This window comes from Zonotrichia albicollis, chromosome 3 (assembly GCF_047830755.1).
Source record: "Zonotrichia albicollis isolate bZonAlb1 chromosome 3, bZonAlb1.hap1, whole genome shotgun sequence".
Taxonomy (NCBI): domain Eukaryota; kingdom Metazoa; phylum Chordata; class Aves; order Passeriformes; family Passerellidae; genus Zonotrichia; species Zonotrichia albicollis.
This window is the reverse complement of record NC_133821.1, coordinates 15982762-16007041: the sequence shown is the minus strand read 5'-3', so window position 1 is coordinate 16007041 and position 24280 is coordinate 15982762. Positions and strand designations below refer to the sequence as shown.

At 41.3% G+C, this 24280-nt stretch overlaps 1 protein-coding gene across 4 annotated transcripts in view; it reads right to left on the bottom strand.

Moving 5' to 3' along the window:
- Window positions 1–24280, bottom strand: part of TP53BP2 (tumor protein p53 binding protein 2) — a 56082-nt gene that overhangs the window by 15658 nt on the left and 16144 nt on the right. For 3 of the 4 annotated variants that reach the window (XM_005488494.4, XM_014268155.3, XM_005488495.4), the window contains 9 exons: window positions 19074–19221; window positions 12581–12694; window positions 10973–11052; window positions 8028–8129; window positions 5383–5557; window positions 3837–4018; window positions 3305–3469; window positions 2659–2896; window positions 859–987 (listed from right to left, as the gene is read on the bottom strand). In XM_005488494.4, the coding sequence (XP_005488551.2) occupies window positions 859–987; window positions 2659–2896; window positions 3305–3469; window positions 3837–4018; window positions 5383–5557; window positions 8028–8129; window positions 10973–11052; window positions 12581–12694; window positions 19074–19221 (1333 nt within the window). Of the gene's footprint in view, window positions 1–858; window positions 988–2658; window positions 2897–3304; window positions 3470–3836; window positions 4019–5382; window positions 5558–8027; window positions 8130–10568; window positions 10710–10972; window positions 11053–12580; window positions 12695–19073; window positions 19222–24280 lie in introns of those variants that run through there. The other variant, XM_005488497.3, reaches the window with a different exon arrangement.

Here is a 24280-nt window from a genome sequence, read left to right as displayed (position 1 = left end):
GTATAGTTGAGTGTTTGGCAGATTCAGTGTAATACAGTGTAATATAATATAGAATAATATAATATAATAAAGTAATTAATTAGCCTTCTGATAAGATAGAGTCCTCCTCATCATCAGGGTTGTCCTGCTTTCCTATACTGCTGCATGCAATATTTACCAGAGTGCATGCAGGGGATGCTTTTTGCATCCTATCTCTGCACTAAGGGCCTCTGGGCCTGTCAAATGCTGTATTATGCAAATTCAACAGGGGCATGTAAGAAGGAACTAGGATCTTCTTCACCACCTGATGCAAGCTGTGAGTTTGGTTTCTTTTTTCTTAAAAACTCTGCAACACCATAGCAAAGTGTGGGATTCACATTCTCTGAACCTGAGAGAAGCAGTGAAAAGAATGATCAAAACAATTCTTCTCTCATTCACTGCTCCTGTGCTGTGCCAAAGCAGAATGCAATATGGAGATTGTTTACCCAGAGTGATGGTGTTTTGTTTCCTTGGCCTGTCAGGGCCAAGTGTGTGTGCAGACTGTCAGTCAGCAGACAGTCACGAGATTCTGGGTAGTTGAGTTGGGTTGGGTTGGGAGCTTGTGCAGATTCAGTTTAGATGTAATGTAATATAATATAGAATAATATAGTATAATTAAGTAATTAATTAGCCTTCTGATATCCATGGAGTCCTCCTCATCATTTCTCCCTGCCACAGGGGTCACCTTTTGATTCCAATAGCAAAGCAACGGCAATGTTCTTTGATATTTCTTTTGTGCTTTCAAATGAATTCTCAACTATTTATTGAAGCATTTAGAAGAGAGGTATCATCAACTAGATTCTGCAAATCTGAAGATTAGCCAAGCACACAAGAACATACCTTGTCCTTCATTTGTCACAATTCCTTTTCCTGAAGTCAAGGCTGATCCTTGATTAATATGATTGTCTGTACTTGAACCACCCCAGTCAGGAGCAGATGGGGAAGGTTTTGTATTGGGGACCACAGAACCTAGGAGAGATTAAGTGGAACAGATTAAGCTGGAATGTTAGTTTTTATTGACTTATTACAATATTTTTATTGACTTATTACAATATTACAATAGGTTTTTTCCATAAGAGTCAGGTCCAGCCAATGTAAAAAAATCACATAGAGGTTAACAGCTATAAAACCTCTCATCAGAGATTTTCATTTGTTTCAAAAAGAGAATGCAAATGGAGCTCAAGAACAACTACCAAAAGCAGCACCAAAACTCTTTGTTATAGCACACATCTGCATTTAAAGTATTCAAAAAAGAAACTGCTCTAGATTGGCTTATTTCCAGTTAGTAGGAAATTTTCCTTGAGTATCTGTGCTAAAAGTGATACAATGTTAAGTACAAAAAAGATATATTGTGCAAAGAAAAACAGGATGCTTTAAAGCACAGACAGACTCTGCCAAAAAAGGAGAAAATTCATCTGTGTGTTTAATTGCATATAGGGTCTGCATTAAATATCTATGATCTTTACATTCACTGAAGTAGAGATCTGCAAAAACCACTAAGAAATTTAGTGAAATATGGAGACTGCAGGCATTTATCTCTATTAAATTCTAAATAACCTAAGTAATGTTAAATTTAAACAGTAATAATAAGCAACAGCAGAAAATTTCATTCTGACAAAGTACCAAAAACTCTTTAGGAATGCAGTCCTTTTGTACAAATGCTAAAAAATAAGTGATATTTTAGTACAAATAGCTAACCACCACACATTCCTCTAGCAAAATTTCAAATTTTGTGTGGTCTAGAGCTTAAATTCCACTCCAGTAGTTTTAGGATGAGCAAACCAAATAAAAAGAAACAATCCTTCATTCTCCAATACAGCAAGAGACACTTGGAGCTGCTTTTGTGCAATGTTCACTGCACTATCTGCCAGAACTGGAGATGGAGGAAGGGAGATAGAAAATAAACAGAACTACTCAGCAAGCTCAGTCTGCATTTCTTGCTTCAGTGTTTCACTTCTCTCCCAGCTGAAAAGGGAATCTTCTCTCAGGACAGCACAGAAGAGATATTTACAACTCTCCAAAAGTTTCTTTAGACTTCTCTTACTGAACTGAACTGTCTCTCAGAGGAGAAAGCCACAGAGAGAAGCCAACAAATCTCCATTAACTCTCCAAGGAGGAGAGGCCAAACCTCACTCTCCAGCAAGTCAGTAACTTCACTGCTATTTCTGTGCTACAAGCAATCACCTCCTTTGTGACATTTGTCATGTTGATTAATTCTTTACAGGTGTCATTTCCAAAATGCACTATCAGAAAACTTGGCATTTCCAGTTTTTAAATCCAGGCACCAGGTATGTACTAGAATTGCCTCTACAAAACTCAAACACGCTCTTTGATAGCTCTTAGGAGAACTTTAAAATAAATAATTATAGAAAATAATAGAAATTATAGAAAAGTCCTCCTCTAGTCCATGCTGTGTAACAACTCAAAGTGCTCACTGATAGATTTACTTAATTTTTAACATTGAATCAAAGAACCTCAGTGCTTCTAAAATATATTCACTGGTGCAGAAAAAATGGCAAGTAGCAATACTGGCATCTCAAATAACACTTTGCTTTTAAAAAGACAAAGCATCAAAACAGAGCTGTGAGGTAAGGAAACAAAACATGTCCGGACAAAAAAATATTAATTGTAAGCTATTACCTGCAGGAGCTTTAGCTTGTGAACTGTTCCCAGCTCTCATATTGGGCAGTGTTTGTGTTTTCAGTGGCCCATCAGGTACCTGCAGAGCTTGTGTCCCATCTGAAAATGCTGGCTTCACCAAGAGCTCAGGTCTGGAAGCAATTCGTGGCATAGTAGAGGACTGGATATAAGGACCTACTGCTGCCACTCGGCTTGGAGCAGAAGCCACTGGCTGTGGTAAATTCCCATCTGAAGAAACCTTGGGGGGAAAAAAAAAGAAAATACAAAGAATTTTATTCAGCAGTATCCATTCACAGAGTTTAAAAAATAAGTAGAAAAGAATAGAACAAGTAGCAAATGATACTCCAATATCAAAAGTGCTTTTTTGAAACAGCTCTGAGAATTATAAAGCTGAGGTAGTAATAGCAAAAAAAAAAATCTAAAATAAAATTCCACGACAACATAAGACGCCTTGTCTGTAAAGAGTAACTAGGTTAACACTAATGCACCACGAAAAGGACTTTATCCATATGTAGTGGAAATCTTGTATTATTAAAGACAACAAGTCTAGCATCTCCACAGCCTTCCCCCCAAGCAAGTCTTTACTTCAGGCCGTAGAGACAAGACACAGAATTAATGTTTTAGTTATGAAATAGCCCCCACTTACTGGTACATTCTCTTTCTGTTGCAGAGCTGCCTTTTTCTTCCAGAGCCGCTCGCGCAGCTCATTAACACGCTTGTCCATGACTGCCACCTCCAAGTTGCGCTTGTTCAAACACTCCCTCTGTTGCTGCAGCTTGGCATTCTGCTCCTGGTTCAGTTTGTTCCTCAACTGAATAAATTCACAAAGCAGTGGGGGAGGAGGGGAAAACAACCAAAATAAAAACAAATTCACTTTCAGGATCGAGGACAAGAAACGGTTGGAAAGAGAAAAGCCTTCTAAAAAGTCAAGTCATGTTTTCCCTCCGGAGAAAACTTTGGTTAGACTCCAAATCTTGCAGAAAGGAAAGGTACAGACAGTGTGTGCTCCTTCCCCTCTTTACCTTAAACCCAGCACAACTATCCAGCATGCAGGCTGTCACACAACACACAGCCCTGGCAGGAACAGAAGCAATGGGATTTTTTTCCAACAAAGTAAGAAACAACCCAACCAACTTTGAGCCCAGGACAGCTGAGGGTCCCAGTCTGGCCCCCATTACCTGCAGCTCCTTGTAGAGGCGGTCCAGCTCAGCTACAGCCGACTGGTTGTCATGGTAACCATCAATCCTGCCGTTCTTCAGCATCTCCAGTTGCCTGGTGAGCTCCTCCACTTTGGACACGGCCAGCACCAGCTCGCGCTGCTTTTGCTGGAACAGGCTGTTCATCTGTTCAATCTCCTCCACTGCAAAGAAGGGCAGAGCACAATAGCTGCCCTGAGAAACAGCCCAGCGTGGGCTGCTTCCAAGGCAGCACTTAAGGAGGCAGAGCAGGGCTGCTCAGCCAAAGCCACTGCCCTGTCACACCAGCTCTTCCTCTGAGCTCTGGCAAATGCAGGCTCACTAGAATGGTTATGGAAATGTGGTCCACTTAGGGAGAGCACTGACAGGGAGGGAAAGAGAACTTCTCGTTTCTAAGACTTTCTGAAGTATTGAAATAAACAAAACCACAATGCCAGACTGAATTCATCTGGAGAAGCCTAAATTCACTGAATGCTGAATTCAGCAGGAAGATACTCACTAAACCACAAGGCATATTTATGATACTTGGAACTCTGAATTTAGGTCATAAGAACTCAGTGACAAAACACCCAAGCTGTCACATTAAACAAAGACTTCAGAGAGCTTTTTCGGGTCTATTACAAACATCTGTCATCAGCTGCTCCCACTGCTGAAACTGCTCTAGTGCAGAATGAAGTTTAAGGAATCACTCAGAATTCAAGCAAGTACCAAAATCAGACCTGCTGCTGCAGGAAAACAGATTCACATGCTCCAAGATCTTGTATTATTCTACCATCCTTCCAAGCCTTAAAACATAAGTTTCTTTTGTTCCACAGAATCCAAGAAGGGATTCTCCGACAGAAAAACACTTTTGCTTTATCTGTCAACCAAAATGCTTCCTACTAAAACAACAAATTCATGTTTTCAGTCGAGTCAGGCTGGAAATAACAAGTTCTGCATTATAGAGAGGATGAAAAGATAGGCAGAAGAATAAATATTTATTTCACATTTAATGTTGTATCAACATACTGAACTGTAAGCACCCAACCAGTACTAGAGCAAGCAAGACCCTGGTCAGATTCACATAACTAAAAAGCAAATATGCAGCTAATTTGGCCATTAGCTACCTCTTACATAGAAGGTAACTTGGGTACCAGGCTAAGTTTTGTTAAAGCCAAGAAAATAACACACTAAATGTGTAGGGTTATTGACATCAAGGATGGAAAAAGTTACTGTGGTGCACAAAGATATTCAAGTAAGGAAAAAAAGTACACTGTAATTAAAGAGTAGACATGCTAGGCTCAAAATACAGGGTGCTCTTACAGGATGTTTTAAAATATAATAAGAAAATATATTTTGTTCTAGGTCAGCCATGAGTTTGCTTGGTAAATAAAAGATGTGAAATTGTTAAGATTACCATCTCCTGGAATGCTGTAAATAACTCCTCTGACTGACTGAAATCACCAGAAATTTTTGACTTCTAAGAAGTTTTTCCTGAAATTGCATTTCATGAAAAATCCCAGGCAACCTTTCCTAAGCAGCAACTCACCTAATTTCCCATTGCTGAGTCTTTTTTGTTCCACATGACCTTTCAATGCTCTCACTTTCTTAAGTTTGGCTTCTTGATTCTCAGCAATTTCCTTTAATCTCTTCAGTTTTTCCTGTTCAGCAGCTTGCTGCTGCTGTCGCTGATCTTGCTGCTTCAGGAATTTCAGGCGCTGCTCCTGCAGTCAAGGCAAAGATTTTGAAGTCCAAGAAAAATTTAAGCATTCATGTTCCAAGACATTTATAATTTGTTTTAATCACTCCTCAGCTCTTGAGCTACATTTCTTCCTCTCCACCTTCTCCATGCTGTTTGTACTTTACGTATCTCTATCATATTTCATTATATCACATTATATCACATATATCATTACATCATTATATCACATTTTAAACAACTAAGTCATGCTGGAGAATATTAGACATTCTATATGTAGAAGGTATTCCATAAATTATTGCTATTTCCCATTACTCTTTTGTACCTTTTACTAGTTCTGCTAAAACCTCCTTGAGATGGAGGATGGCTGCACACCAAACCTCTGATAATGATCAGATATCAGATCATTATCTCCTGATAATGATCACCACACATCAAGACACTGGAAAACCTTTACAGTGAACTGGCCTTCATTTGAACAACAGATATCACCTTAGTGGAAAGGATCTTTTTGCATTTAGAGAGTAAAATAATGTGTTATCAGTTTCTACATACACATGCCCAGTTTAGACTTAGAAGAAACCATAAGAGCACTAGATCATCTACAAAAAATTCCTTAAAATTAGTGGCCATTATACATGGCTTCCAGCTCTGGAGATGACAGGTTGCTCCAGGGGAGTAGAATTAGTGAGACTTTCCCAAGCACTCACTAAAACCCAACACTACCATTGCTTACTAACATTAGAAATCCACACTTCCTCCAAGAAAATCAAACCCAAAAAAGAAAAAAAAAACCACCAGTCAGATTTAGAAAACAGGGATTCTTGTGCACTTGGAATAAAAAAGGCAGAGCAAAAAAGTGAGCCTGCCTTTTGGAGAAAACCAGGACCAGGCTCAGTGTATGCACTACTTTAGAGTCACTCCCACGCAGGAAAATGTCACAAAAAAAAAAAAAAAGAGATTACAGCTCGTGTCTAAAAAGAAAGGGTATTTTTCCTCCCTCAGAATCTATTTTTAATATTGCATCTGATTTCAGAAGGCAGGAAAGAAGCAATGGAAAGTCACTCTGAAGAGGCACCTAGGAAAGCAAGTTTGTTCCAGGCAGGCACTGAAATGAAAAATCCTACCAGTGGGACACCCACAGGGCTACTCTTCTCCAAACACCTACCCAATGAGAAGCTATCCACACTCAAACTCATGTTTTTCTTTTTAAAATCATTTACAGTAAAAGTAGTGTTCCTATTTCTTGTGACTACAGTGCTATTTATAAGACCACAGTGTATTGCCATCACCTGGGAGTGAAACAGAAGCTGTGAAAGTTTAGGCTCCTCATATATAAACACATCTCAGTTGGAACTGAGAAGAGGACAAAATTCTTTGGCCAATTAAATAAGGCAGCTGCTCCCACTGCTGAAATGTGGATATTAATTGTGCTGCTACATTTCAGGTGTAACTTGAAGTTTCATTTCAGGTGAAACTTCTCATTGGTTGATTGACCAATTTCCTGCATCACAGTTGCCCCTGTTCTTCCCACAAGCAGAGAAGGTTTTATTGGTTATTTTGACAGGCCATAATATCACTCAGCAGGTGCTGCAGAACTATTAGAAAGCCATGGCTTGAAGCATTTCCCTGAGATACAATTATTGAGGGCCAAGGGAACTGAACAAGGTACTAAACATACAGACACCCAGAGCTGATCTCAAAGGGAGGGAGAGAGGGTGTGTGACACAGCAAAAGTACTCAGAGCAGATGCCCAGAGCAGCCTTCTTCCCCAGCAAAGCACACTCTGAAATCCATGGAACACCCACCCAGACAGATGAGCCCTCTTCAAGACAGGATCACATTTCATAATTCTCTGCCAAAAGCAGCATTTTCTGTTATATTTTCAGGAGTAATGTGTACCAACAACACTCAAACAAAACATGAGCTCTGTGCCACCATTCTGCAGATACATTCAGAGTATTTTTTCCCCTACACAATTCAGGAGCACCCTGTGTGCTTCCATCAGCTTTTCTGTTATTGTTCTGCAAGCATTTTATAAATCACAGTCCTAGGTTATTTTATCACATACAAGACATCTCTTCCAGCCAGCTGTCCCAGAAAACCAGGCACACTGAACTCTTATCAGGAGAAGGCAAGATAGCACGACAGGACAGCAGAGACAAAAGCATTGTTCAGTGATCAAACTGGTGAATTGCTGGTCACCACATGGAGCACAAACAGAGCTGACAGAGCCAACAGGATGAATGACAATACATTAATGTTATGTGCCCTATCCTTTCACTAAGCTAAATGGTCACTTCTATCACTGACATTATTTGTATGTTTTATAACTGGATATTTGCATACATTTGACTTTCAAATTTAAAAACAGGCAGCCAAAGAAAAGGAGGCCTCTGTTTAGAAGGGGTGAAAAAAACCCCAATCCTCCCTGCACTTCACATGACTCTTACTACCTTTGTTTCTGGCTGTAAACAATCTCATCCCAAACTCACCTTGTTAGCCAGCATTTGTTGTTGAGCCTCAATTTGTTGCTGTTGGCGTGATGCCATTTCCTGAAGTTCAGCCAGTGTCATATCCATCCTTGGGGCACTTACCTGTCAAAGAAAACCCAAAGCATGCTAAGTCTAGAATTTGTAATTTGGCTAGAACTTAATAGAGCTACTGCAGAAAAGTATTATAAAAGCCTTTCAAAAAAACCCCAACTGATAGCCAATAAAATAATTGAGAGACAGTATCTTTTTATGGTAAAACAAATAATCATAAGCTCATACACACGTGTAGCCCAATCCAACAACTCACAGAAAATGTCATCTTTTGGAACATTAATGTTTCTAGCAGCAAAATCCCAGCAGCATTTTCAAGAGGCATTTCAGAGTCCTTTATAATTCAGCTCAGCATGAATCAGCTTTGACTGACTGAGCCCAGAATGCTCAGCATGTGGCAGCATGGATCTGTGCTCGTAGGTGTATCACTACAATTTGAAGCACTTCCATGTAAGCTGAAGAAAATAGAAAGTTTAAATATGGCTGGGCAGGAGGGAAAACACCACTCTCAAAGACAGCACTGTTCTTGGTTGTCTGTTCAGATATTTCCTGAGTCTAGATTCAATCTTACATCCATAATATTATGGAGCAAGAGTGGTAGACAATGGATTCAATGCTGAAATAGTAACTGGTGTCAACTTGAAGTCTGGAGCTAGGGATCTTTGACAAAACTGCAAAAAAAACCCCAAACTGAAGTAATGAGAAAAGAATTCTGATGAAAGGAGAGAAGGGGAAGCATGGTGCATTTGTGGCTCTGAGATCACCTGTACAAGCACAGCTATGGCAGCCCACAGACCTGGTGACATCCTGGAAACTGAAATCCAGGATGGTAACTGCTAGAGGCTTTGTGCCTATTTTAGAGCAGTCTTTACCAGCCTCTCATTTCTTTCCATATACTATTTGCACCTGTAAAAGAGGGAAAGCCTCCATTTTCACTATAATGGTAGTTCTTCCAGAGGCCTGTGGGTGTCATGACATGTTCACCACCTTCCTCCACACAGCCACTGTGCAAGGGGACATCCTCTGGATCTTTAGGGACATTGTCACTTTTTAGATCACTATAGATGACTTCCAGCACTGCTAGTTCTCTCAAGTACTGGATACCTTCATGCAGTGGTTCACTTCCCTTGGAATTTACAGGATCTTCCTTAAATGGACACCTTGCCCTCACACTTGAGAGGAGCCATGTCCAGAAACTGCAAATTGCTGTTTTCCAATACTTCTTTCAATTTCCTGATTTCTGGCAAGAGATCCCAGCTGTTGGGGCTTCATGACCTCCAAGTGCTGACTGTCAGCCCCACTAGCCCAGCACTGCAGCAGCCAGGCAGAAATCTGCTCACGTGGCTGGCAGCTGTAATCTTTTCACAAGTCTTGAAGCTTTGATGAGGTCAAGGACTGAGTAACTTTGTCTCCTGTTTGATTTGCCTCACTCCTAGCAATTTCTCTTTTGAAGGACTGGCTTCTTTATCTGACCCCTACTCTCCCTAATTCTCCTTCTTCCTCCATTTCCAACCAAAGACGGAGTTGCAGCTTTGTCCATTTCCATTTTTCCTTTTCCACTACTGGGGCAATTATGGTGGTGTGAGTGCCTGTCTCAGCCATAGTGTCCCCAAACACAGTTTGGGCTCCTGCCTCACCTACAGTGCTCTGAGCACTGGACTGTGGCTCACAGGCCCCAGTACAGGGTGAGACACTGCTGGTTTTCACTGGGCTGGGCAAGGCACCCTTCTCTCAGCTGACATGGCAGTTTGGGTTCCCTGATTACCTGTTCAGGTGTAAAGTCCCAGGCAATGGGAGGTGAAAACCACCCCAGGCACCTGCCCAAGTGCTTCCACACACCCTGCCACCCAGGAACTGGGTACCTCAGAGCACATCTCAATATCTCCTCACCTAAAATTTGTTTTCTCTTACACCCACATGACACTGAATTCCACAAACCCCACCAACAGGGTGCCAACAGTATTAGTTAATATTATTAACAGTGTTAAACAGCTTATGTATGGATGAGCAAAGACCATGGGAGCCTACATTTTAAAAGCATTCGCATCAATCTCAGGCAGGGAGAGACAAGACAGCTCCCCCAGTGTAGCAAGGTCATCAGTGTGAGGGCAAAGCACAGAGCCATTGTTTATGTAAATATGTTCCCAAACTCAGAAAGAAAAAAAAGATAAGCAGTGCAGCTGACAAACTCTGTGTCCCACACAGGAGCTTGATGCTTGGCAACTACAAAGTATTTATATATATATATACACATATATAAACTGCCTTTGTCTCACACCAGTTCAGGAACCAAAAAGGACTATAGCTGGTTGACCTTGGCTGAATTCCAGGTGCCCACCAACCTGCTCTACCACTCCCCTTCCCAGCAGGACAGGGCAGAGAGAATAAGCTGGAAAACAACTCCCAGGCTGAGAAAAGGCAGTTTAGTAAAGCAAAGGCAAAAAAAAGTTTGTTCAAGCAAGCAAAGACAAAAACCAGTTTATTCTCTACCTATCAGAGAGTGATGTCCAGCCGCTCCCCAGGAGGCAGGGCTTCAGCACAGGAAGCAGTTGCTCCAGGAGGCAAATGTTGGAAAATAACAAATGTTCCCCTGTTCCTCCTCCTTCCCTTGGCTTTTGTATCTCAGCTGACGCCACACACCAGGGAATATCCCTTTGGTCACTTTGGGTCAGCTGGTGTGGCTGTGTCCCCTCCCAGGACCCTGCCCACTGCCAGCCCTTGATGTGGGGGGAATGTTGGGGCAGTGCTGATGCTGTGCCAGCCCTGCTCAGCAGTAGCCAAAACTCTGGAGTGTTATCAGCACCCTTGTGGCTGCCAATGCAAAGCACAGCACTGGGAGAGAGGGCCACTGTGGGAAAATGAACTCCAGCTCAGCCATTGCACGCAGCACTCACCCCATTCTCTATCCTTCGGTCACCAGGCACTTTCACACCATTTCTTTTGAAGGCTGGATCCTGAGATCTTTGGCCAGTCCCTAGACAGAAACAGTCAAAGATGGTTAGGTAATGTAAGATTTTTCTTATCCTTTTAGACATAGCTTTCAGTACAAAAGGTGAATCAGAATAATCTTTATTGATTAGAATCTGAAAACTTGTTCTTATGTGTTTACTACCAAGATGAATTTGAGTGATGACACAACACATTTTCTGAATAGATTTCTGTTCAGTGTCAACTTTCATTTTAAAGTATAGTTCTGTTCAAAAATACAGACAGACAAAACAGCTTAACCAATAGTAGGCTATTCCAGTATTTATCCTGTGGCAAACAGGCAGTCAGCCCCTACTAAATGTGCATTATAGTTTAAAAGTACTTTTTTTTCTTCTTCCTGGCAGTCATTATGTCAGTAAAGATGCTGCTTAACTAGAACTCTACTTTATTCCCATCAAATCATGTGCAAATAGTGCTCAGATGCCCAATAGCAATCTCATTGATTTCCCAGTGGAACATGAGTGTACTACTGGACAAAGCCATGCCTGTTACCTTCTTGTCCATTTGATTTCTATTAAACTCAAAGTTCAAATTTATTGGCAATGCTGAGGCAAATAAAATGACAATCTTAATACTACAAGAACCCTGGACCTGAAAAAATACATTTTGACAACTAAACTGCTCTGTAAGATCCTCAGCAGGTAGATATGGCACAGCTTTAGCTTTTCATGCACTCATTCTATCACCAGTATGCATTTCAAATATTGAGATACAGCCAGACATCTAAAATACACAGGGTACCACGCCACTTAACAAATTCAGTATTTCCAACACTGAGGAATATTACCAAGGACAAAAACAGAAAAGGGGGAGCAAGAAGAATCTGATAGATTGATTTAAAAGTAAAAGTGAAAGATTTTACTGAAGAGATGAATATAGGATACACAGAAAACCCATGAAAAGCTGAAAGTAATTTCCTTTACAGGTTTCACATTTCAATTTACTATGAGAACTATATTCTCAGAGAATTTCACCAGGCAGTTCATTTAATGCTATTCCTAAAACTAACACAAATGTGTAGGAGAAACTTTGAAGAGCTCTAACTTCGCCCAGTATGCCAAGTTTATCACTCTGGTAAGGTATTATCCAGGTAAATAATGACCCAAATCACAGAGTGAATAGTGACCCAAATCACTGGGCAACATTTTGGTTTGCAGAGGAGTGCAAATTTTGTATTCATTTCTATATTTATTTTATTTCTATATTTAAAAGAAGAGATCACCACAGATTTCAAGATATTTTGCTGGAGAACATATATTTAACACAGCATGCCCTTGGATGCTTTGGTGATAACCAGCTCTAGGAAACCTGCAGAAATTCCAATTGGGATTTACTATTCCCAGCTATAGCAAGGGAAGATGAAGCCTTGACAAAGACTAACCAACAGTCAGACAAAAAAAGACTGCAACACCTACTGGCTATAAACATTAATAAATAACACACACAAGCTGTTTCCTTAACCTTGAAGGATGAAACAGAACTTGAAGAGATGAAGCACTGAGGTGAACACCTACCAGGCTCGCGGCAGGGCGAGCGCTCGTGGCGCAGGAAGAACCGCACCTCGCTCCTCTGCATTCCAAACCTCTGCAGAACATCCAACATCCGCTCATTGTCGCCCACGGGGCGCTCTGGAAAGGTAAAAAACTTTTAAGTGTGGCACAGTCATGTCTTCTGAAAAATCCCAGAATTTTCTCCTGGGAAGCTGAGGAAGCTCAGAGAAAAAGGAAAATAATTCTTATCTCATTTGCTTCTCCTGTGTTGTGCTCACATGTGGAATGTGTTTGGAGATTGTTTATCCAATTGGTGATTGTTTCATTGGTTTCATGTGAATTGTTTTGACTCAATGGCCAATCAGTGCCAAGCCAATTCCAGGAGTCACAAGTTTTCATTATTATCTTTTTAGCCTTCTGTAAGTATCCTTTCTGTATTCTTTAGTATAGTTTAGTATTCTTTAATATAATACAATATCATAAAATAATAAATTAGCCTTCTGAGAACATCGAGTCAGATTCATCATTCCTTCCTTCGTCTGGGAGGCAACCCAAATACAATAATAGTGAACTGCTCCATCCCACCACAGCTTGGGCCCACACCAAACCAAAACTGTCTGTCCATCTTTCACCTGAACACTGTGAGTGCACACATGTAGTGAGTGCACACAACACCTGCCCTCATCCAAGGGATTTCTACTTTTCTCTTAAGAAGCCACTGCATTGCTCCTTGCTTCTGAAACTAAATAAACATCTCTGAACAGCAGCCCTGGAAAAGCCCACCCCTGAAGGGAAAAGCTGAGGTACAGCCTGAGGGAAAACAAACAGGGAATTTAGAGCTTTCAGTTCTAGCGTCCTCCTTTTGCATGTGAAAATCACCTTACCCACCCACCAGTAGGAAACTGTGGGTGTTGTACCTTTCACTCCTCTTCTGTGGCACCTCAGACAAACTCATCCCTTAGTCACTCCCACCCTCTCCTCAAGGGCACTGCTGCCACCATTCCTACAGGGACACTTCCACTTCCTAATTCCAAGAGGACCAAGAGAGATGCAAAGACAGACTCTCAGGGAAGAGGAATCCTTCTCCTGAGAACCAAGAGAGATGCAAAGACACTCTCAGGGAAGAGGAATCCTTCTCCTGAGAACCAAGAGAGATGCAAAGACACTCTCAGGGAAGAGGAATCCTTCTCCTGAGAACCAAGAGAGATGCAAAGACACTCTCAGGGAAGAGGAATCCTTCTCCTGAGAACCAAGAGAGATGCAAAGACACTCTCAGGGAAGAGGAATTCTCCTCCCAACGCTGGATGGCAGCCCTTGCATTCAAGCTCAGGCAGGAGCACTCACAGCCTGGAGAGGCTCCCTGGCAGTACCCAGCACGGCTGATGCTCAGTGTGCCAGCACAGCTCCTGTCACTTCAAGTGTTCTCCCACAGCTCCTGTCAGACACAGATCCAGCTCATTGTTTTGGACAGCAAATTTCATGAGCTTCACACGAGATGCATTTTGAAAGGCCTATTTCTGATAAACCTTGAAAAGCTGAACTACTTTGGACTCACAGCTCAAAGTAAAAAAAGGATCAGACAGTGAAAAGTGAGCCCAGTAAGAACTTGCCATTTCCTTTCAAATAACTGTGATGAAAAAGTTACATGCACAAATTCCACTGAATTTCTTTTCAGAAAAGAAGTTCTTTTATCCCCAAGCTCAGGATTCAGTCATTTAAGTAATTTTTAAGCCTTACTTGCTGCCTTTTGATAATAGAAAAACCCAGTGTGAATCTAAATCTACCATTACTCCTCCCTTTCTGTTATTACCATTCTTTAAAAATTTACATGTATCACAACCAGGCACTCCCAGCCAGAATGCAACTAGAATTACTTATTGGTCTCCAAATCTTTACATAAAAGCAGTTTCTTTTGTTATTCTAGACATTTTACCATCAATTTTTCTGCCTATTTTAAATGTGATGGCAACAGTGTGGTCAATATATCACAGTAGTGTATTTATATAGCCAGGATGTATTTTCTAACAGCATTGGGGCTCATGGTCATGTTAGAGCCATTTGTGCTGGATGCCAGACAAGCAGAAGATATTGTTCCTGGCCTGAGAAATAAGACAAGCAGACAAAGAATGAAATTAAACACCACCATTTCTGCACCAGTTTCATTTTTCCTGACGTTGCTTTTGCTGGCGGTTTCCTTTCATTTTTTTTTTAAGCTAGGGGAGGGGAAAGATAGAAAAAAGAAATCAGAGTAGTTCATTCATATTCAATAAAGTCTTTCAAAAAGTCACTGTCTTAATATGAAATCATCTTTTCAGCAGGAAAAATTGTTGGTGTAAAGTATAAATGTTTTCAGTTCCCTTAGAAAAGGAGCTGCTAACATGTTTGCAGTATGTGGAAAGCTCTTTTCAACAGAAAAGTGTTTCTTTAAATGAAAATGCTGCAGCTGTGCTCAAGCAATCTAGGAAGGAGAATTTCTGGAGTGACTGTCAGAAGAGATTAGCTTTACAGAATAAGCAAGTAGGTCACTGTTACAGAGAAAGCCGTCTCTTGGCGGTTACTTGTCTAGACAGCAGAAAACATTCCTCATCTGCTAAACCTTAATTCAAGGAAAAAAAGGGAAAAAAACCACAACAACAAGAAAAAAAAATCAACAGCACCACTGGCAGATTTTTGTCTTAAAGGCTATACAGCAGGCTTATGAGGCAGATTTCTAGCAGCTCAGCAATACTTCAGCAGAAACTCTATAATCAAGGGAGATGCCCTTTACAAAAGGATTCTGTCAATACCACTCACTGGCTTCAGAGGAAGGTCAAAGATTTTCAAATACCAAACAAATGTACATTTGGAAAGCTCAAGAAGAATGGACAATCAGTTTGTTTTTTTTTTTTCCTATTTGTCTCATAGAGAAAAAAAAAGGAGATCTTTATACATGGACTCCTTTTGGTTGCTTTCCACAGTAGGCAAGGTAACTGTCTAACAGAATTCTGATAATAATAGGAAGGTCAAGAAATTTTGCCTTGATAGTCACCAAATTTCAGGCAAAACTAGGACAGGGAGAGTAGTAAACTTGTCCCCTTCAGGGAGCAAAGTGCCTCCAGCACACTTGCAGCAATCTTTCAAAGTAGGCTTAATAAGGTCTGACAGCAGAAGCTAAAATTCCTGAGCAAGTGTCAGAAAAAGAAACAAGTGATGTAAGAAGGATCCCAGTAATTGAAGTCTGAGAAGTTGTTTTCCAACACAAATCTCTTGTTTCTACCCCCAGAGGTTAGCTGTCCTGCACCATGTTTGTTTTAAAGCAGTTCAATTTGTTCAGTGTAATACGCAAACAAAACAGAAATCGTGGCTAATCCTGGCAGAACAAGATGGAAAACTTTGCTGACATTGAAAATGAGATTAGCAAAAAGCTTAAAGTATTTCTCTCCCTCCCCTTGCCAAAAAAATTTCCAAAATATACATGAAAACATCTTGCAAATGCTTGTTGCTGGATGCTACACAGATGCTCAAGACACATTTTATCCAAAGCAACATGCATGAATGCAGTACTCAAATCTTTTAATGCTATTGACATAACTGCATTTCTGTTAACAAGTACAACTGGGAACTGTATTTGGAACTCCAGCAAGGCCAACTGCTGAGCCCAGCCCTTGGGTTACAACGACCCCAAACAGAGCTCCTGGCTGGGGGCAGAGGGGCTGGAAAAGGACTTGGGGGTGCTGGTCAGCAGCAGCTGAACAGGAGCCAGGGTGTCCAAGCAGGCCACTGACACTCTGGCCTGTGTCAGCAATGATGACGGCAGCAGGAGCAGGGCAGGGATTGTGCTCCTGTGCTCAGCACTGCTGAGGCCACACCTCGAGAGCTGGGTCCTGTTCTGGGCCATCACTGCAAGAAGAACATGGAGGTGCTGGAGAGAGCAAGGCCATGGAGCTGGGGAAGGGGCAGGAGCATGAGCCTGATGAGGAGCAACTGAGGTTGTTCAGCATGGGGAAAAGGCTCAGGGGAGACTTTATCACTCTCTACAATTCCCTGAAAGGAGCCTGCAGCCAGGTAGGGTCAGCCTCTTCTCCCAAGTAACAAGTGACACAACAAGAGGAAACAGCCTCAAACTGCACCAGGGGAGGTTAAGGTTGGACACTAGGGAGAATTTCTTCACTTGAAGGTTGGTTAAGCATTTGAACAGGCCTCCCAGGGAGGTGAGGGAGTCACCATCCCTAGAAATGCTCAGGAGACAGATGGACATAGCACTTAGTGCCATGGTCTAGTTGGCATGGTGGTGTTTGGGCAAAGGCTGGGCTCAATGATCTTGTCAAGGTTTTCACTGTAAAAATGGATGACACTTTTTTTGTCTCATAACAACAGCACTGCAAGCAATATTTAGATATCTGTTGTTGTGTGCCTCATGCTGTCTCTGCAAAGACTCATCTCAGAAAAAATTCTCTGCTTCACTTTATGTTTCTGTATCCAGACTATTTTCTTACACCTCCTTGACCTCCTTCCCTGAAAGCACCTTGCAGCCAGGTGGGGGTTGGTCTCTTCTCCCACATAACAAGTGACACAACAAGAGGAAACAGCCCTAAACTGCACCAGGAAAGATTAATGTTGGACACCAGGAAGAATTTCTGCACTTGAAGGGTGGTTAAGCATTTGAAGAGTCTTCCCAGGGAGGTGGTGGAGTCACCATCCTGAGACAGAGGGACATAGCACTTAGTGCCATGGTCTAGTTGGCATGGTGATGCTTGGGCAAAGGCTGGGCTCAATGATCTTGTCAAGGTTTTCACGGTAAAAACTGACAAAATATTTTTTGTCTTAGATATCTGTTCTTGTGTGTCTCATGATGTCTCTGCAAAGACTCATCTCAGAAAAAAATTCTGTTTCACTTTATGTTTCTGTATCCAGATTATTTTCTTACACCTCCAGCCTCAGAAAGGCTGATCATTTGATAGTATAAATAAAATATCACGTAATTTATTTAAAGTTCATTTTTCAGCTTAAGCAGAACATTTGGGCCCTAAGTACGGGCAGACTTCACTTGCCTCTTGCTGTAGGTGCTGTCCTTTGATTTCAGGACAATCTCACTGCCCTGTATAGCAAATGCTACATCACCATCTAAAAGCCAAGCAAGAATCCAGATTCAGGAAACACGAGAGGAGCTGCCCACTCTGACACAGCCCAACTTCAGTACCAACAGGAGAACCCTGTCCCTCACCACAACCACTTGTGCTCTTTCACAGGGTGTGGGCATTCAGGCTAACTATAAATTCAGTAGTTTTACCTAAACCTTTATTTTACTTCTCTTTCACTGTAGACTTCAGTATTGTGTTGATTCAGACAAAGATGTACAGTTAAAATACATTCCTAGAAGATCTCTTCCCATGATGAATTGATTTTATTATCATTGATGAAGCAAAGCTTTATTTCTAAGGAGAAGAAAAAAATTCTGCTCCATTTTTTTAACTTAGAAATATTAGAAACATCACATCTCTGTCAGAAGCAAGTAAATATCAAGACAACTCAGGTATCTCATAGCATTGAACAAACATCCATCTCACCAAAGACTTCTTTTAACAGATGTGAGCCTGAGATAACAGCAGAGGAAGACAGAAATATAAGCCCTTATCATCTGACTCTTTTATAATCTTGTTGAAGTATCTCAAAAAGGTTGGCTTAGACATAATTATTTTTCATTACTCAAAATCCTGCCAGGGATTCATCTATCTTATGCCTCTGGATGGCTCCCAGTACCCAGTGAGTACCATGGAGACAGGAGATAGTCCAGGGTCCTTTCCCATTTAAGCCATGAGACATTAGTAATATTTTAAGGGATTTTTTTGTTCATATATTCTCCAGTTCCAATGGAGCACAGCAAATTTGGGAGATCTGAACTCTCAAGATCAGAAGAACATAGAAAAAGAAAAAAAGTGACAATGAGCAACATGCACAAACCCCTTTTCCACAGGCTTGAAAGGACAGCCAGACGTAGCTTCTCCATCCTCCCTGTCACTCGGTTTCTTTAGAGCACTTCACACCAGGAACTCCCACTACTACTGCTAACACACTCAATGCAATTGGTAACACTGAAGGTGCCATCAGAAAAAGGAAGTTTTATTTTACCACTGCAAGTGAAGATGGCTGTGGGGTTAAAGAAATTATTTTGAACTAGTCACAGACCTACCAATACTTAGTAACTCAAAATCCACATAAAGGCTGCTGGGATCCCACTGTGGGGAGGAAGAGGAAGAGAAAAATACTCTCTCACACACCTCAGACTCATCTGAGTCACAGAAGGGCTGCACAGACACAGAAACATCTCCATGTTCAAGCTCCCTTTTGCTTTTCACTCAGTTTTGCACATGTGAGCCTTCTTGCAGGTGGGTTACCACACAGCCAGTGTGATGAAGAAACCAATGAAACGGCAATGCAGGAACTCTCTGGGACAGGATCACATCTGTCAGCTCTCCATGTGCCACCTTCTCATGAGCAGAGAATGCCCAGCAGCTCAGCAGCTGCCAGCCTGACCTACCTGAGCCACACCACACCTCAGCCAGGTGGCACTCGCTCTCCCCAGGCTCCTTGCACAGCTCCACCACATCCCTGCAGGTTGTCTCGGGAGTCACTGGCACCTCGGTGAAGTGCTGCTCGTTGTTACTGAGGTACACGGTCAGAAACATCTGCAGGAGACAAAGAAACAGCACGTGGTTACTTTCCAACACAAAGGCAGGCTGCACCTTGGAGTCCCAGCCTGCTGTAAATGCATTCTTTCCCACACAGATAACATCTTATCAACTACAGTGGGTACAATTTTCTAAGCAACCCCGAATTTCTTTAAGGTATAAGCAAAAGAGACCTGCAAAAGTAATCTGCTCAACTAAATTACATTGCTGGAGGATTGTGGAGATTCTCAGTTCAGTCAAAGAGAATTCTCCCAGGCTTCAGGCCTGGGAAACTTAGAGAGGAAGAATTAAAACAATTATTATCTCTCTTTCTGTTCATGTTGTTTATAGGTATGTACCTTCAGAGTGGGCTATTCATGGTTCACCAATAGTGTGAAAAGTTTTACTTTGAGACCAGTCAGGTTCCACCTCAGCAATCCTGGTTATAAAAGGATGCCACCTCTTAATAAAGTCTCTCTTTTTCACCTTCTAAACCATGGGGTCATTTCATCTGTCCCTGACTCAACAGTGTCAGAAGATTACTCAGTTTTAAATGTGGACCTGGTGCTCCTTCCTTCCCTCTTCAGGTGATGTGTCAGAACTCCTCTCACTTTACTACCTATGTATGTACCCTGCAATCATTTGCCACAACAGGAGAAACAGTCAACTCTGGAGTTCAGCAGGAGTGAAAAACAATAGTAATTACATCTGGTATAAAAAACCACCAGAGTTTTCCACATAGGTAGTAAAGTGGAAACACAATCTGCATTTCTGTAGCACATTTCATAGAAAAGTTCCTAAAAACACAAGTCAACTTGCTGGGCTCTTAGTCTCAGCCTGAAAACAAGGTTACCCCCCAAACCCCATTCCCAAGAAATTAAGGATATTTTACTTGGCTTCCTCTTCAGAGCTGGAGAAGGCTCCTTATCTTTGGTTTTGCTGTTTATACACAGCACACAGATGTTCTGGCTTGTGTCTTTCCTGCCACAACTACTAAACAAGCACTCTAAAAAGGCAGTGGCCATATCTGATAGACAACATTGATGATTACTGCCTCTGAGCACCATCTCACTACATGCTATTAATATTAAACTCCTATCAAAGTTTAGCTGCCAGCTAAAAATTAATGTCAGTTCTCTTGAGACCAATTCTCAACTTCAGTCTCAACTGGCTGTTACTCACATGGCCCCCAGCAAGGCAGAAAAATCAAATATATCCAGAAAGCAATTGCTCCACTAAGCATTTGCAACAGCAACCTATACAATTCAGGATTTTTCATACAGATGGAAAAGGTGCTTTCTCAAGAAAAGACAAATCCTTGTCTGTCCTCATTTCTAAAGGGTGAAGGGGATATACATCCTTAGGAGCAAGAGTTCAAAAGGTCAAAGAGGAGGAAAAGGAGGCCAAATCAAACAAGAGGAGAGAGGTATAAATATCCTTCTAAGTGAATTTAAATCATCATTTTCTAAAAGTAACAAAACCATTACTACATGCATTATTTTTGTGATTTTGTGTAAATACTGTGGAATTAGAGATTTTTAATGCCTTTGCAAAGAGAAATTCAGCCCCATCTGTTTCACAGCTTTAGTAATCTGCTGTTGGAGACTCTCAGGGAGTACAACCGTGCACATGCACATTCCTGATGTCTCCAAAGCCTTTCCAGGGCTATTCTGAGTGCCAAGATCCCCTTCAACCCTATGAGAGATGGCCTTTACTCTTTTAAAAGCTTTGACAAAAGCACTCCAGACTCTGCACATCTTGTTACACAGACTGCAGGTATTTGACCCACTCCTGGCAGTGCAAGCAGTGTTTTCTGAGCCCTGGCACTACGCCAAGAACACAGAATTTCTGACCACTGGTTTTGCCCAGCTCCCCAAGACAAAGGTTTCTGATCAATTCTGAACACCTTCTACAAATATTCACAGAGAGGAAAAAGCTGAAAGCGAGCTCAAAACTGCCTGATGGCTACATTACCCACCCATTTCCTTGGCACTTTATGGGAGGGGAAAAAAAACCAAGAAATCCACAAAAAAAACCAAACAAAAAGCCAAACTTGGAGCTTGTAAGGAGTGAAATTAGGAAAGAGAATGTGGAGGTAGGTAAGAGTGTGGTAAGTTTACCACACACTTACTATATAGTGAAGATGAGCACAATGGGTTCTGCTGTCGACAGCACAAGGAGGTAGTGACCTAAATTAAGCGACAAAGCTTTCCAAGCAGGAACTCTGACACTTGGCTTTAATCTTTTGTCACAGAACATGTTACAGTGTTTCTCACTCCCCTAGAGGAGCCTGGCAGCGAAGGATGTCAGCGCAGCCAGGTAAGAATATCTCTTAACCACAATTACTGGGGCAGAAAAGTATAAAATAAAAAAGAAGTTCCCAAATAGATTTACAGCAGTTTATGTAGGTGTGTAAAACATTTCAGCTTTTCACATTTAATGCTGTACAACCTTATATTCAGAACAGGAATGCCATTCAGAAATGGCACAGGCTGTGTGTCTGCAACGTTTGTTAATTTAAAAGATGAGCTCACAGATGGGAATTAAGAGAAAATTATACAAACCATGGCATTATACACAAAGCAGACCTAATTTGACCCTAGCTGGGCTGTTCACTCTTCAGTGTGCCCGTCTATATCCAGTTGTTAATCCTTGGGATTTAGCAATACAGACACTACACAGGAAGGATCATGAGTTGCCATTTCCATCCACAATGCTCAGGATAATTACTAATACATTAAGCCAAGAGCACTCAGACCTGCTGTGTGGCCATTTCTGGGACTTGGGAGTGTCTGCATCACCTCTAGAAACCAAGGAAAGGAAAAGCAACCAAACTGCAAATTCCCTAAAAAAAACATACCTTCAAGTCCTATGAGTCTAAAGCAACTAAAATGTTATGATACTGATGTTATCTCATCCTGCTTCCCTTCAGCTCCAGGGGCAATGCGGAGATGATCAAGTTCTGTAAGTAGTTGTTCTATACTTGCACCAAATGGTGTCACATTTGTCACCAACACTGCCTGCTCAGCGGCAAGGCCTCCTGGGGTACCCTGGAGCTTAGGGCAAGCTGACCAGAGAGCACCCATCACAGAGATGCCTCTTCCCAGGGAGGTGAAGAAGGGAAAGATGAAGAAGCTGATGTGAACCAAACACCTGCTGCTATTTCTCAGTGCTGCTCATCGCCCTTGGTGGCTGCTGGGGCTGGCACCACCCCAAACTGGGATCCCCAGGACTCATTCCTGCTTCCTTCCTTTGGGAATGGTTCAACCGTGACATTCATTACCCACCCCAGCAGTTAGTTTGTATCACTGTTTTACTGCTGTGTGGTAACAAGAAACAAAGGAAATGAGTGCTCTCGGGACGCTTTGTTGATAAACTGGAATCCTTACATTAAAGTTTCTCACTCCTCCCTGAAACTGAAGATGTTAAGACAGTTGTATACAAACACGCAGCAATTTCAGAGGGAAAAAAACCAACATGCGAAAAATTGTTTCAAACTAGGCATAAATGAAGCACTTGATTAAAAAAAAAACAAACAAGGAAGACAAATTTCAATCAGACTTTCTATTTTTTTAAAGATAGCATGAAAGCAACTACTGAAACATCTGATAACTCCATATAGCCTTGGATGAGGGTTTTTCTCTCCCTTACAAAAATTGAGTTTTATGAATTCCCAGCACACACACCAAGCATTTTTGACTCAGATCCCTAAATTAAGGTCTAAACTAAAAGATTATCCTTCTTTTCCCAGCACAAAACCAGGCTCACTATAGGTACTGAAAAGCTTTAAAATATAAAAGCACTGCAGTACTTTGGCATACTGGGGAGAAGCCAGGGGTGCTGGGAGAAACCAGGGGTGTTGTGCATCTACTGAAGCAATTCCTTTTAAAATCACATCAGAAATTCCAGCTGACTCTGCTCCAGCTTAGAAAATAGAAGTTTGCAGTTATGGAGCCACCAAATGAGGCAGTTTCGATCGGCTGCACCAAGGACACCAGAGGAAGCCCAAGGTCACACGAGCTGAAGCAGGGGAGAGTTTTTTAAGGAATTACTGCAGTGCTTGACTTCCAAACAGCTGGATGGAAAAGCAGAGCACTGAACATAAAGGACTTCGTGTCCCAAAAAAGCCTGACACCTCAGTCACAAATACTGTAAATCAAAAGCGACTCTGACAAATGGGAGAGAGAATTATGGATCTGACTTTATTATTAGAAGGTTAATGAATTACTTTATTATACTACACTATGTACATTTGATTTAAACTGAATTTGCTATGCACTTGTGTTAACAACTGCACAGAATTGCGTTTATTTCTGATTTTTTCGTGACTGTCCTGTGACTTATACATTTTTTGACCCTGACAGGCCAAGGGAATAAAACATCATTACTTTGGGTAAACAATTTTTATATTGCATTTCACTTTAGCACAACATAGGTACAGCAAGCAAGATAAGAATTGTGTTTTCTTTCTTCTCTGCTTGTTTCATAGTTTTTCTTTGTTTAGAGGGCATATGAATACCACAAGTCACAAATATTTCAAAAATTCACATTGGTGTGAATTTTTGAAATGTGCAGTACAATTTGAGTACCCCCAGCACAAAAAGTATCATTTTGCTTCAATTTATTTATGAATGAACTCCAACTACAGCCACTACGTCAGGATTGTAACACACCCAGGAACAGGAAGGGAGCTTAGTAAAGAAAGCAACCAAAAGAAGGATAGAAGAGGGCATCAATTAAAGAAAATCAAGGGCCATTTTATAATCCTCCATCTCTCTCCTGCACATCAAGCAGCCTTACCTTTGCCTGAAAATCTGACCCATTAATTGCTGAGCTCATCAACTACATCACTTCATACAATTATACACCTATATTATTGTATTTCATACAATTATGCAACATTTCATACAATTACAACTATATTAAATGCAAAAGGTCTCAACATCTGCAAATGCATTTTCAACTGAAAGTAAAATATTTAAGAAAGCCTAGCACTTTAACAGAGCTAGCCAATGACCACACTCTATTCTGGCTCCTGCTTGGTTGCCACACAAAACAAAAATTAAAAACAAAGTAA